The sequence below is a fragment of the Panthera tigris genome, chromosome E3, assembly GCF_018350195.1.
Source record: "Panthera tigris isolate Pti1 chromosome E3, P.tigris_Pti1_mat1.1, whole genome shotgun sequence".
In the NCBI taxonomy this organism is placed as follows: Eukaryota; Metazoa; Chordata; class Mammalia; order Carnivora; family Felidae; genus Panthera; species Panthera tigris.
The window spans coordinates 37,687,989-37,703,212 of record NC_056675.1 but is presented as its reverse complement, the minus strand read 5'-3'; the positions used below and the strand labels follow the sequence as shown (position 1 = coordinate 37,703,212).

Here is a 15,224-nt window from a genome sequence, read left to right as displayed (position 1 = left end):
AGAGACAGACAGAGTGTGAGTGGGGTAGGGGCAGAGAGGGAGGGAGACACAGAATCCAAAGCAGGCTCCAGGCTCCGAGCTGTCAGCACAGAGCCCGACGTGGGGCTCGAACTCACAAACCGTGAGATCATGACCTGAGCCGAAGTTGGCTGCTCAACTGACTGAGCCACCCAGGCGCACCAAATGAACTTTAATTATTGTTAACCATTGGTGCTTTTTGGATAATGTCAAAAGTCATCAAATTTGTAATAGTTAAATGTGATTTGTCTTTATTCACATGCAGTTTTGCACGTTACGTTGTTACATCCCAGTGTTTCTTGAGTCCAAGGTCTCTGCTCACGTTCTTGGAGCTGCCACTACCAGTCTCTTCCTGGATTGTAAGGAGCCTGAGGGTGGTGGGGGCTGACAGGACCAGGGCAGCCCCTCACTCCTGAGTGAAGAGGGACTCAGTATAGGAGCACTAGGCCGCTAGCTCTGTTTCTCTCAAATCTGACCAAAGAAAGACCTCTCTGGTCGCCTAACTCCCACTATTTCCCCGCTGTCTGCTCCTTGTGTTCTGGGGGGTCTAGGGTGCGGGACAGGAAACAGTATGAGGATACTGAAGGTCGAGATTGACTTGCTGCTTCTGATTTCTCATCATTCTGACTCTTTCCTACTCGTCCTCCTGTCTGGTTACCTTGGCCCCCTTCCTGGATATCCCTCAACACTCCTGGTTATGTTTTGTGCTCAGATTAATTTTAAGTAGTCTCCCAGTCCTCCAGTTTGTTGTGGGTTGTTTTTGAGAGCTCTTTCTCATGCAAAGGCGTTCCCTTCCCTGTTTAACACTTGCAGTGACTCCCTGTTGCCCTCAGGATAAAATCTTGACTCCTTAGGATAGCTCAAAGGCCCTTTGCCTATTCCTAGGCCTCATTAATCAGCATCATTATCTCTAACCACATCTCTACTTGTATAAAATGTATACAAGTTACATCATGCAGTTATTAGGTGCATGTGAACTTTCATGTGAACCAAAGATGATCTATGACTTAGCAGCCAAATGAGGCACTTTTGAAAATATAAGGGGAATCTGTTGCAAATGACATAAGGACTATAGGTGTAGTTCTGGGCAGATTCAAACCTTTCCTTAGCCTAGCTAATTTCTACAGTTTAACAGCAGCTGCCTTAAAAGGCCTTTCCTGAACTTTTTCAGTTGGGTTGTCAGTGCTTCTCAACTGAGGATGATTTTGCCCTGCAAAGGACATTTGGCAATGTCTGGAGACATTTAGTTGCTCTCTTGTGACAGGGGTAGAGGGGCAGTAGAGTGTACTACTTATAAGATGCTGGTGCTGCTGAACATCCTTTGACATATAAGTAGTTTAGTTTGCCAGGGATGCCATAAGAGAGAACCACATTTATCCTCACATTTCTAGAGGCTAGAAGTCCAAGATCAATGTTTTGGCAGAGTTGTTACACATCCTACCTCCAGGGGCACCTGGCTGGCTCAGTCAGAAGAGCATGAGACTCTTGATCTCAGGATTGTGACTTCTAGCCCCACGTTGGGTGTAGAGATTACTTAAATAAATGAAAACTTAAAATTAGGATCCTACCTCAAAATACAGTCACATTCTGAGGCACTGGGGATTAAAGCCTCAACGTATGAATTAAGAGACATAGCCCATAACAATAGGAAAGCCCCTTCACCAAGAGGAATCCAATACCATCCTCAATGTTGTGAGGTTGAGAAACCCTGGTTAGGTGACCCTATGTGTGTTCTCACTGTTCATGTCCTTGTGTACTGTTTCTTTGTACACTGTCTCCCACGCTCCCTTGTGGACTGTAAGCTCCTTGAGGGCGCTGGCTTTGGTCTTGTCTTCACATTGTATCCTCCCTGCCACTACAGTATTAATATCTTGAATAATGTAAGCTCTAGGAAGGCAGTGTCTGAATGGTCTGCTGCCTATTCCCAGCACAGAACTCAGTGCCTGGCAAGTAGTACATGTTCAGTGAGTATTTACTGAATGAATGAATGGTGCATCCAGAACCTTCTCTGTAGGCTGAAGTTCGACTTAGAAACCTGGAGCTGTCATGATCTTCATGCTCTTTCTTACTTGGCTCCCTTCCGCTCCCAGCCCCGTGTCTTCAGTTGTCACGGAATGGGTTGGAGGTTAGGCAGGGCTCAAGTTGTGGGGCAGCTCCTCCTGCTCCACTTGGTGACAGACCAGTCCAAGTTAGTTCTCTGCTCTGTGCACAGAGGGCAGTTGAGTGGATGTGTCCGCCAGTGGACGTTCCTCCTACTGCTGATGCCAGAAGCATGAAGGGGGGCAGGGCATGTGGCTCTCTGCCTTGGGCTTTGACCCCAGTTAGCTGTTAGTTAGTTTCAGGCATAGGGCCTTTTAACCCCGTGTGTCTATTTAGGTGTTTTTTTTGTTTGTTTTCTTTTTTTTGGGAGAGGGGCAGCACTTTTATCAGATTCTCTTAGATCTGTGACCTTAAACACTGAGAACCATTTTTTCTTCTTTTTCTTCCTTTCTCTCTTTCTTTCTTTCAGAGAGAGAGTGCGAGTGGGGAAGGGGGGCAGAGGGAGAAAGAGAATCCCAAGCCAGCTCTACACTCATCACAGAGCCGATGTAGAGCTTGATCCCATGACCCTGGGATCATGACCCCAGCCGAAATAAAGAGTCAGCCTCTCAGGGTGCCTGGGTGTCTCAGTCAGTTAAGCGTCTGACTTCGGCTCAGGTCATGATCTCGTGGTTCGTGAGTTCGAGCCCCACATCAGGTTCTGTGCTGACAGCTCAGACCCTGGATCCTGCTTCAGATTCTTTGTCTCCCTCTGTCTGCCCCTCCTCCATTCACACTCTGTCTCTCTTTCTCAAAAATAAATAAACGTTAAAAAAAAATAGGGGCACCTGGGTGGCTCAGGGGGTAAGCATCCAACATCGGCTCAGGTCATGATCTTGTGGTTCGTGGGTCGAGCCCCGTGTCGGGCTCTGTGCTGACAGCTCAGCTCAGAGCTTTGTCTCATGCTCTGTCTCAAAAATAAACATTGAAAGAAAAAAAAATTTTTTTTAATTAAAAAAAAACTTGGCTGCTCATCCGACTGAGCCACCCGGCACCCTGAGTACCGTTTCTTTAGTTCTTTAGTTCTCACATTGAGCATGTGGCAGAATTGTCACCTGGAGGGCTTATTAAACACAGCCTGCTGGACCCCACCTCCAGAGTCTCTGATTCAGCTCAGGGGTGGGGCCTGAAAATGGACATTTCCAACAAGCTGATGATGCTGCTGGTCCAGGGACCACACTCTGAGAACCACCCCAGAACCACATCCCCAAGGTTGTATGGTGGAGGCAAAGAACCTGGAGAATTGTTAAGCATTAAGGAAGACAGCGTATGAAGGTACGTGGCACATGGCAAGTGCTCAGGTAGTGTGACAGTGGAGCTAGGTCCCTTTCTAGTCATCCCCCCCCGGTGTAGCCCCCATCCGGGGTGCAGACATGAGGGTACGACCTCACTGTGTTGTGATCCAGCAGAATTAGCCCTGCCCAGTACTCTTCGTTTTATGTTCATTGTACACAGTGGCCTTGGCCATCTTTGAAGTGCAGTGAGTTTGGTCTCCAGCGGGCTTGGGGGGAAAGCTGACCCTAAGCTGTGACCTCCGTTCCTTCATAGGTGTAACCTGGCTGGGTGTTTACTCACAGCTTCCTTTTGTTGAGCACATTCCCAGAGTGATTGTCTTTCCTTTTTTTTCTTTTTTAGGAGTAAAAAGTTACCCTTTTGTTCGTACTGCATCCTTCCACACGAGCTCCCCTTTGGCCAAAGAGGATTATTACCAGATACTAGGAGTGCCCCGAAATGCCAGCCAGAAGGAGATCAAGAAAGCGTATTACCAGGTCTGTATGGAAGCCAGATTTTAGGGACAAGACTGTAGAAGGGATGCTGTCAGTCTAGTCTGCTCACCAGTGCAGCGTGTATGCCCATACGTGTAGGTGACATGTGGCTCACAGTGTAGAATGAGGTGATGGGCTTTGCTGGACTGTCCCTCAGGTGCATAGTGTCCCACTGGTTAACACTTCAGAAAAAGAGGCAGAACCCAAATTTTTAAAAATCTTTTTCCAAAGCTGTTTTCGTATTTAAAATTATTCTGTGCCTTGTAACTTGTATGAAAATTCACTACAAGGTTCTTGATTTTTTTTAAATTTTGTTTTCCTTTGTGTGTGGGGCGGGGGAGGGCGACAAAAACTTTGAACCTAATATTTGTGAACTGATACTGATCAAGACCAGACCTAGCAGCCATGGCTTGGATAGCCAATCCCTTCCCTTATGTTTTTTCAAAGCGTACAATTCACTGGTTTTTAATGTATTCATAGAGGCTTTACAACCATCCCCACAATCAGTACATTTTCAACTGCTTAAAAAAACCCCGTACCATCAGCACTCACTCCCCAGTTTCCTCTCTCCTCTGCCTTTGCAATTACTAACCTGTTTTCTGTTGCTATGGATTTGCCTGTTCTGGGCATTTCACAGAAGTGAAGTCGTACATCGTGTGAACTTTTGTGATGGGCTCTTTCACTCTGGAAAGAAGCTTCATCAACGCTGTGGCATGTATCGGTTCTTCATTCCTTTCAGTGGTCGAGTAATATTCCATGCGTGGATAGGCTACATTTTTATTTATCCATTTGGACGTTTGGATCGTTTCCACTTTTTTTTTTTTTTTGGCTGTTATGAGTAGTGCTGCTGTGAACCCCAGGTATAGGTTTTGGGTAGACTTATGTTGTAATGGAATGAGCAAAGGCACAGGGTTAGGAAACAGAGACCCTGGCTTGGGAACAGTGAATATCATGTCTCTCCTCTTTGAACTGGAAGGTAAGGTACCTGATGTAAGGGTGGGAGAGCAGTGAAAAGATGGAGGCCGGGACCACAAGGGAACACATGAGTCCCTCTGCAAGCACTAGAAACTTAATTTAAAAAAAAAATTTTTTTTTAACGTTTATTTATTTTTGAGACAGAGAGAGAGAGAGCATGAGCAGGGGAGGGTCAGAGAGAGAGGGAGACACAGAATCCGAAACAGGCTCCAGGCTCTGAGCTGTCAGCACAGAGCCCGACGCGGGGCTTGAACCCACAAACTGCGAGATCGTGACCTGAGCTGAAGTCGGACACTTAGCTGACTGAGCCACCCAGGCACCCCTAGAAACTTAATTTAAGAGAGTGGGGACCCATTCAAGTTTTTAGGTGTGGAAATAAAAAGGTGAGGTAAAACTGTGCAATTTAAAACGACATTTTTAAAGTAGTCTTTACAACGCAATTTCTGGGGTCAGGACTTGATGAAAGCTTTGTGTGTATTGCGTCATTTCATCCTCATGGCAGAGGCTTGGAGAGGTTGTGACCTACGCCCAAGGTCCCATAAGTCACTATGTGTCACACATGAGACTAAAATACTGCAAAAAGGCCTCTCTTTTCCTTAAGCTAATCTCATGAGTACACCATTGTTTCTTGCCGTGGCTTTTGGGACCAGCCTTTGTGGCCCACCGTGATGTCCTGGCTGTTCCCTGAGACCCTGATCCGGGGCTTAGCATGCAGCCTCTGGTGTGCTCCCACGAGCTGCTGTGAGGACCAGCGTCTCCGGAAGCAGGACTGAGCTCAGAGATGCCAGTGGAGCCGTACTCTGCCTTTTCCACTGATGGCTCTTTTCATTCTGGATGGCTGGCGCTGCCTTCCTTCTGTCGGCCTGCCTTTGGGGAGTGGGTGGATGTTTCTGGCCACCTGCCACCATCCTCATTCCTCCCGGAAACCAGAGTTGCATGGCACATGACCAGTTCTTTCTTTGCAGGCTTGGTGACGCGTATTTCTTCTTTTGCTCCTGTGGAAGATCGAGAGCTGTTTGTCTGGCCCTTAGCATAAAGAAAGGACTCTCCGGGATCATGATATCCAGCCTCAGTTATTTGCTGGGCTGTTTTGTTGAAGAGGATTAAAGTCACCCATGTAACCAAAAGCAGGGGTGGTTAGGCTTATTCTGATGAAGAGCTTTCTAACAGTGAAGGCTGTCCATCATGATACAACCCACCTTGGGTAGAAGTGAGTTCCCCATCACAGAAAAGAATCCCATCATGTTTCTCAGATGTGGGTAATGTCCTGACACCCCTCCCTTTTTTTTTTTTCTTAATTGTGATGGATGTTTAAAAATTGTGTTAAAATATGCTCAACTCCCTTTCAAGCCATGTTAATCTCATGTGATCATGTTTGTCTAAAATCCGACTGTTTCATGTTGTGGTCATTGTACTTGTTTCTCCAGCATGGGTCTTTGGGAGTCGGCCTGGCCCGTACAGCCCTGTGATGTCTCCTTGTACTTTTCTGAATTTGAACTCCTTTGCATCCTCGTTTGGCATTATGAGCCATGACACCGTTTCATCTTGTCTTGGCTCAAATGCACTATTTACATGTGACATCTCCTTTCTTTCTTTTCACCTAAGCCATGGACGTGGTATCTCGTGTGCAAGCTCTGAGGCTCTCTGCCTCAGTGCTGTATTTTCCGGTGGTCATCCTGGTGATTTGGGGCATACTGTTACTCAGTATCAGTGATTTTTTGGCTTGTCGTTGAAAATTTGAAATTCCTGCCAGATGCCCCCACCTCCTGACTACATCCTCTGCTCCCTTCTGTGTCCTAATAATGGCTGATGTCGCCGTGGGCCGTGCCCTGTGTTCATTTTAGAATATGTGGTGTTTCATCTCATCCCTGCCACAACCCTGTGGAGTAGGTACCGTTATCGTCATTTGACAGATGAGGAAGTTGTGCTTAGTGACATTCTGTCTGGGGTCTCAGGGCTACAGACAGTGGATCCGGACGCTCTGACCCGGAGGCTGTGCACTTAACTTCCTGCACCCTAACCACAGCCAGCTGCTGGTGGCGTGGCATCCGAGCCACATGACTTCTCCCGTCCGCGGTTGGATTCCGTGTGCCTTCTTCCCTCACGTGAGGGACCTGTAGTGACCCAGACTTGGAAGGGGTCAGCAGCCGCAGCAAACAGTGAGCCAACAGTGAGCCACCTGCAAAGCACAGCACTGCTCAGAGTGCCTGGAGGGTAACCGTAGTTTTAGAGCGGCTCGGTTCAGCTGCGGACAGCCTAGTGAGATTTTACTCTTTTTTAATATTTAAACTTGTGTTTTGAAGAGGCAGTACGTTTCCTTTGTTCAGAATTAAGCAAATACAAAAGAGTATATTCGGTAGAAAGTCTCCCTCCTGTTCTCTTACATCCCTCCTTTTGCAACCAATGTTACTAGCTTGCTATATGTTTTCCAAAATAACTTGTACAGCAGATACATCTACGTATCCAGTTATTTTCTTCTCTTTTTACATAGTTGATGGTATATCAGATACACTGTTTTCCACTGCTTTCACAAAGGTGCCCAAGTTCTAAAGCATCTGTTCTTTTTGGCAGAGATTTGTTGTGGTTAAAAAATGTGTATATGTGTCAGATTTGAAGAGATGGTTTATTTTATTTTACTTTTATTTATTTTTTAAAGACATTTTAAAAATATTTATTTATTTATTTTGAAAGGGAGCGAGCATGAGCGAATGTGGTTGGGGGGAGGGACAGAGAGAGAGGAGAGAGGATCCCAAGCACGTTCCATGCTGCCAACGCAGAGCCCGATGCAGGACTCGATCTCACAGAGTGTGAGATCATGACCTGAGCCGAAACCAAGAGTTGGTCAGACACTTAACTGACTGAGTAACCCAGTTGCTGCAAGAGATGGTTTATTTTAAAGTCTTAGGCCTTGTTTTAAGAATTGCTGTTGGTTGATGGGGCTCCTGGGTGGCTCAGTCGGTTAAGCGTCTGACTTTGGCTCAGGTCATGATCTCACAGTTCGTGAGTTCAAGCCCCACATCAGGCTCTGTGCTGACAGCTCAGAGCCTCGAGCCTGCTTCAGATTCTGTGTCTCCCTCTCTCTCTGCCCTTCCCCACCCCACCCTTGCACTCTGTCTTTTTCTGTCTCTCAAAAAATAAACAAACAAACAAACATACATTAAAAAAAAATTGCTGTTGGTCGCAAAATCTCAAAACAGACTAATGCTGTAAGGGAGGTGAGATTGTGACTGTTATTTGAGGTCCAGTGTTAGTAATCATCATGTGTCCATTGTAATTTATGGTTTTCTCCCTTAGCTGGCCAAGAAATACCACCCAGACACAAACAAGGATGATCCCAAAGCCAAGGAGAAGTTCTCCCAGCTGGCAGAAGCCTATGAGGTAATGCGACCTACCTGTGTGTGCAGTCATTGTCATTCAGCTGTGTGGGTACATCAGCGTGTGCTGCCCAGGGTGACCTGACATGTCATAAGGTCCATTGTGAAGACTGTCCCATACCAGATTACCTCCTTGAAGAAAAGATTCCCAGGTCTCCTGCTAGATCTCACTTGGAATCTCAGTAGGAAATGGTCTGATAATCTGTATTAACAGAGCTCCCAGGTCATCTGATTTATAGCCAGGTCTGGGAGCTCCTGGTTGGATTAATTAATTCCACACTTATTTGTTGACCCCCCTCCTTAGGGCATCTCTGTCTAGTGGGATGGTGCGTATTGTAAAAGTAGGAGGCCGCCCGTGAGGAACTTGAAATGTAGTCAGAGGGATGAAGCGCACACTGTGGCGGGCTGCTGAGCCGTTCCAGAGCGACCTTCCCAGACTTAGAGGGTCTGTAGGGACTCAGGATACATAGAGTATCGTGTACCTGCTGTATGAGTGTGCACATCCCCCAGCCATCTGAAAGTACGTCACAGACGCCGTATCTCTTTATTCTTCAGTACTCGAGTGTGAATTTTCTAAGACCAAGAACATTCTTTTACGTTAACCACAGTACGCTTGTCAAAAGCAGGAAATTTAATGCTGATCCAGCACCCTTACCTGTACACACGGTGTGAACTTGTGCCGTGTCCTGGGCCTCGGGAGACCTGGTGGCGCCTGACCGCCGGGCCTTTTCCTGTAGGTGCTGAGTGACGAAGTGAAGAGGAGACAGTATGACACCTACGGCTCTGCGGGCTCGGACGCCGGTGCCTCCGGACAGAGCTACTGGAAAGGGGGCCCCACTGTCGACCCCGAGGAGCTCTTCAGGAAGATCTTCGGGGAATTCTCATCCTCTTCTTTTGGGGATTTCCAGAGTGTATTCAGTCAGCCTCAGGAGGTAGGCTCCTTGTTTTAAAGAATCATTCACATTTTAGCCGCTCATTGTGAGGCAAACATTTTATGTTTCTTTTTCTCAAAAAAAAACAACAACAACAACAACAACAACAGAAAAAACAAAAAAAAAAAACCCAAAGCAGCTTCGATGGAATGATCTGGAGGCAGCCATTTTGGTAGGAAATAATTCCCATATTTAAGAAAAACCATGTAGGTAATCCATGTAGGATTACCATGTAGGTAATCCTTTTTAGCTGTACAATTGCTTAATCAGGCAGCCTGAGGCGAAGGCTTTGAGGGTCCATGATTCGGGTGCGTTTTGTCTGGAGCTTGCTGCATTATTGTAGAAGAGCTCGGTACCAGAACGGAGACACAACACCAATTCTACCTCTTGCATATTTATGTCCTAATAAGACATTATCAGAGCTGAGAGAGGGAGCATGTTTTGTGACTTAAATTATGTTTGGGGATCATTCGAGCTGTCTATAAGGACTATGTACAAATATTATCTGTGAATAGTTTGTTGCAAAGTACATTTTCACTTAAAACAAGCATTCCCTCCCTCTTGAAAATCCTGAGATGTAGGGCAGAGTCAGTCGAGTCCCATCCATTCCTACTTGGCAGAGGACAGGTGAGTTAAAAAATAAGTAGCTGGGTGAAGAGATGAACAGGTGGGGCATGGAAGATTTTTGGTGAAATTTCACATTTAGTGAAAGTCCTCTATGATTTTGTAACAACAGACCCGTGTCATACATTTGTTCAGGCCCTTAGGAAATACACCACCAAGGGTGGACCCTGAAGTGAAAGACGAGCTTTGGGGGACTCTGATGTGTCCATGTGGGTTCATCCTTGATAAAAAATGGACGTCCCGGTGACAGATGCTGACCCTGGTGGGGGCTGTGCATGTGTGGGGGCAGGGGGCGATCCTGATACCTCCCTCTCAATTTTATAAACGTGTAAAACCGTCTTAAAGAATAAAGCCCACTTTAAAAGAAGAGGTAACGTGAATGAAAACCGCTGACCATTGCCCTCCTTTACTTTCAAAGTGGAGGATCACTTTGGTAATTAACCAAAGATGACAGGCTGCCCTCTGACTTCTTTAGTACATCATGGAGCTGACGTTTAATCAGGCTGCCAAGGGGGTCAACAAGGAGTTCACCGTGAACATCACTGACACCTGCGAGCGGTGTGACGGCAAGGGGAACGAGCCTGGCACCAAGATGCAGAACTGCCATTACTGCGGCGGCTCCGGCATGGTGAGAGTGTGGCAGAGCCCCCCACCCCCCCCCCGCCTGGGATCCCCCGCCTCTGGGCCCCCCACACCCCTTGCCGGCCCTTTTTCTACACTCCTGTGGATAACCTTGGAGAGTTATCTGGCAGTGCTTGGTGCTTTTGAGTGTCTGTGACTAGGTGGGACTGTTTTATCTAGATCTTTCTTTTCCCAAGAGTACTCTGTCTTGGTCAGTGATCCTGTGCTGTCTTCCCTGAAAATACACTTCCCTGAAAATTTTGGTAATTTGAAACCGTTGCTGGGGGGCGGGGGGTTTAAATTTTGCTTGAAGTGTAATCATTTTTTTCTTTTGGTAAGTTTTTTATATAATACAAACATACAGAACAGTATAAAGAGCCACTCCCTTATTCCTTACCCAGATTCACCAGTTGTTAACATTCTGTCCCATTTGCACTGTCATATCTGTTGTGTATTTTCAAGGAACAAGAATGTTCTTTTATGCAACCACAACACAGTTGTCACTATCAGGAAATTTAACGTTGCTAGAATACCATTTTCTATACTCATTCTCATGTGTTCACTTGTCCTTACAATGTCCTTTTTTTCCTGATCCAGGATCCATGCTGGGATTTTGCATAGTGTTTGGTTGTCATATCTTTTGTCTCCTTTAATCTGGGAACGGTTTCTCGGCCTTTCTTTTTCTTTATGACCTTGACATTTTTTAGGATTACAGGCCAGCTGTTTTGTAGAATGCCCTTTATATTGGGGTTCATCTGATATTTTCTCATGACCAGATTCAGATCACACATTTTTGGTGAAACGTCACAGAGGGGTAGTGCCCTTGACACTGGATCACGTCAGGAGTCGTGAGGTGTCAGTTTGTCCCATTAGTGATGACGTGACATTGGATCATGAGTAGTTAGTTAAGATAGTGTCCACCAGTTTTCTTCACTGTAAAGTTGTTAATTTTCCCTTTGAGATTAATGAGGAAGTTGTGGTGAGGCACATACTGACTTCTGAACTCCAGATCACCGCGTTGATTGTAGGAGACTGAAAAATGGGGTGTACTGCCTCTCTGTAACCATTCCTGAAACCTCTGGGAGCTGAGCAGTTACCTTTTAAAGAGAGTAGTGCCCCTCTGATTACAACAGCGATTGCTGAGAAAACAAAAGAGAAACCTGGCCACCCAGAGCAGCTAGTCTGGTCCCTGAGGCCACTACTGCCCTGTTCTCACTGTACCTGAGGGCCATGTGGGAAGAAAGAGGGGGGCTGGGTCCTCCCTATCTTCCCCCGGCCCCCACCACTGGTGCCCCAGGAGCAAGGAGGCAGGCAGCCCCTGTTGCTGGCGTGGTGCTGCTCGTTCTGCCCCCCGCCCCCGAGTGTCCTCTCCCCCATCCTCCCTGCGCACCCCCATCCTTCAGGGGCCTCTTGGCCCCCAGCCCCTCCCACAGCTGGTGGGGCCTTGTGGTCTGTGGCTACTACCCCCAGCTCCTCACTGGTTAGAAAGTGGTTACTTCTTTTGTTTAACCTAACTTCTTTACACTGTTCATTTTGTTTTGTTTTTTTTTAGAAAGCGGGAAAGGGGGAGAGAGGGCGGGAGAGTGCGTGCACGAGTGGGCAGATGGACAGAGGGAGAGAGACAATCCCAAGCAGGCTCCATACTCAGCACAGAGCCCAACAAGGGCTCCATAGGACGACCCTGGGATCATGACCTGAGCCAAAATCAAGTCAGATATTCACTTGACTGAGCCACCTAGGCGTCCCCCTGCCTGTTTTGTAAATTATCGAAAAGTACTTGTTCTGACACAACAGTCGGAGGAATACATAAAGAAAATGTCAGTAATCGCCCCTTGCCTGGACTCCCAAGTTCGTAACTTGAGGTGTTCTTTCCACAACTCAGTCTCTGTCTCCATACAAAAAAATTTCTTTTTAAAGCAAAAACTTTCTAATGAGAGTATATTACACATACTCTTTGTTGTGCAACTTGCTTTGGTCTTTGATGGATCATGCCCATTCCTCCAGGCCGATACATGCAGATCTCATTTTCCAACTTAATACTTAGGTTTCAGTGCTACAGGAAAACCCTCTACACATATGGCCTTCCATCTGATGCCTCTACTTTCTGTGACACAGACCTCCAAAGGTGGAATTGCTGGGACAAATAATTCTTACATTTAAAATGTCTCTAATTTAAAATTTATCATGTTTAAAAATGTACGTGTTTATATTTGCACACGGTACAGAATTCTAAAGGAAAAATGAAAGTACAGTGAAAAGTTAAGTGTTCCTCCCCAAGCCCCACCCCCTAATTGTTCCAGGCATCCTCCTTAGAGGCACAGCTCTAGTGACCTTCTTGTGTATCCTGCTTTAGACGGACACGCACATTTCAAGCAATCTGTGTGGAGGTTCCAGTAACCCAAGGTAGCACTCTGTACATGGTGCTGCAGCGTTTGCTTCGATTTTTACAACTCAGTGATCTCAGAAAGCATTTCTCACCCATGTGCAGTGTTCTGTTAATGTGGTTACACCATGATTTTTCAGGCAGCTCACTCCTGGTGGCCAGGAGTCCCTTACCCAGGCTGTAAGGGACGTACGCTGTTGCACGAGTGTGATCTGTAGGGCACAGCCCCACAGATGCACACTCAGTTCTCATAGCTGCCAGAGTGTTTTCCACACATCTGTGACTCCATCATCTTGCATGACGTCTGCATCCTTTGGGAGAAAGGTCTGGGTCCCTGTGTTCTTAGGCATATGTTTTAGTGCGTGTTCACACAGAACACGAGTCTTTGATGAAACATTTCTCTGCCGTGCATTGTGTTCCCAGAGGCTTGGCCATTAGAGTTTACCTGTGTACCTAAGGGTTCCATCTTTTTCGTCTCTTTATCAGGAAACCATAAATACAGGCCCCTTTGTGATGCGCTCCACGTGTCGGAGGTGTGGTGGCCGAGGCTCCATCATCACGACTCCCTGCGTGATATGCAGAGGAGCCGGACAGGCCAAGCAGAAGAAGAAAGTGGTGATCCCTGTGCCTGCCGGTGGGTCCTGGGCTCCTCCACGTACCGGGGCTGGGACAGCTGGGACCTTTGTTTCCCTGTGATTGGGCTGTTGTAAAAGCTGTAGTGAAGGATCTGGAGCCCCGGATTGGAGGGGGAACTGGAATCTCCTTGCGTTTTCCTCTCTGTACTAGTTGTCCTTAAAATCTACCCTTGCATGCCGCGTGGGCAGAAGGTACCTGACACGCCCGCTCTGCTCCCCTGTGGAGCTCCTCCACCTTCGTTCAACGAGGCCAGCATTGTCACTGTGGCCAGCCCTGTCTGCACCACTGCCCCTTCCTCCTAGCCCCCAGGGGCCGCCTGTGACTGCTCTCGCCAGCTGGGTCTTGTTCCCAGGATGGACTTTCTGCAGGGCAGTCTGATCGTGTCACTTGCCCTGAAGCCTGTGACTCCTGGGGTGAGAAATGCCACCTGTCTCAGCCCCTTCTGGCCTCTGCAGCCTCTCCTCTTGTTGCCTGCCCTGCGGCTTTCCTGCAGCTGCCTTCATGCAGCTCTTCGAATGGGCCGTAATGCCTCTAGACAGAGCCTTGTCATATGTCACTCCCTGTGTCTGAAGCTCACTTTCCACCTTCTTTTCTCAGCGGGTTAACTCTTCTCCCAGAGCTGCTAGCTTGAGTGTTGCCTCTCTAGAGCAGCTTCTGGAACTCTCCCTGTTCCTAGATGTCCTTTGTCCTTGCTTCTACGAACACGTTTCTGTTTGTAATGATGCACTTGTTAGTGTTGTTATTTGGGTGATAGCTGTCTCCCCTACTAAATTCTAAACTCACCGACATGCTACATGGACCTGGTAGGAGCAGGTGTCCAGGGAACTTGGATAAACGAATAGAAGGCGCTCTTGTTTGGGGATCACTTGCTGTACTTGCTCCTTTGACAAGTTGCACCCATTGGATGTACTGTGGATAATTGTGTTGTTCCTCATTAATAGGAACGGGTAAGGAAGTCAGTGGTTTGTAAATGGATTTAGGGCAGGAAACTCCATGGGAGGTCCCCAAATAAATGTTCCCTTTTGAACTTTTGTTCTTACAGGAGTCGAGGATGGCCAGACGGTGCGGATGCCTGTCGGAAAAAGAGAAATTTTCATCACATTCAGGGTGGGTGCTCTGCTCGCACAGCTTCTCGGGCCCTTGCCCTCTTGCAGGGAGGTGGGCGCTCATGGGGGCGTGTCTAAGGGAAACAGTGGCCACCTCGGTGGGGTTATGAAACATGTATCACGTCAAGCCTTTGTGCTACGTTTGGACAGAACAGTTTCCTCAAGATTTTTATAAGTTGGAAAACATAGGACACATAAAAATATAGAATGCATCTCTGTAATTTTTTTAAAAATTTACTTATTTTGAGAGAAACAGAGACCACACAAGTGGGAGAGGGGCAGAGAGACAGGGAGAGAGAATCCCAAGCAGGCTTTGCACTGCCAGCACAGGGCGCCTGATGTGGGGCTTGATCCCACGAAGCCATGAGATCATGACCTGAGCCGAAACCAAGAGTTGGATGCTCAACTGACTGAGCCACCCAGACCCCCCTCCTTGTGATTTTAAATTTATGTATCAAATTGTTCGTGGGGGTAGTAAGAGCCAAAGGTGCAGTTTTACCTACTGTGTGCAGAGACAGACCTGGTTTCTGAGACAGGAGATGGTAAAGGAGATACAGTTCTTGTCCCCACATTTCTGCCGGGTGCCCCAGGAAAGCCATGTGAGCGCAGCAGGGGAAGGCACAGGCTGTGTGCAAGACACCCTCACTCATAATAGCAAGACACTGACGACAGTCTGCTGCCCTCGGATAAGAGAGTGAATGAGAGAACCG

At 47.2% G+C, this 15,224-nt stretch overlaps 1 protein-coding gene across 3 annotated transcripts in view; it reads left to right on the top strand.

Moving 5' to 3' along the window:
- The window catches only part of DNAJA3 (DnaJ heat shock protein family (Hsp40) member A3), a 29,694-nt gene that overhangs the window by 2,536 nt on the left and 11,934 nt on the right, over positions 1-15,224 (top strand). For 2 of the 3 annotated variants that reach the window (XM_015535809.2, XM_042971748.1), the window contains exons 2-7: positions 3,733-3,866; positions 8,133-8,216; positions 8,950-9,144; positions 10,244-10,396; positions 13,259-13,406; positions 14,451-14,515. In XM_015535809.2, coding sequence (XP_015391295.2) covers positions 3,733-3,866; positions 8,133-8,216; positions 8,950-9,144; positions 10,244-10,396; positions 13,259-13,406; positions 14,451-14,515 — 779 coding nt within the window. Of the gene's footprint in view, positions 1-3,732; positions 3,867-6,639; positions 6,725-8,132; positions 8,217-8,949; positions 9,145-10,243; positions 10,397-13,258; positions 13,407-14,450; positions 14,516-15,224 lie in introns of those variants that run through there. The other variant, XM_042971749.1, reaches the window with a different exon arrangement.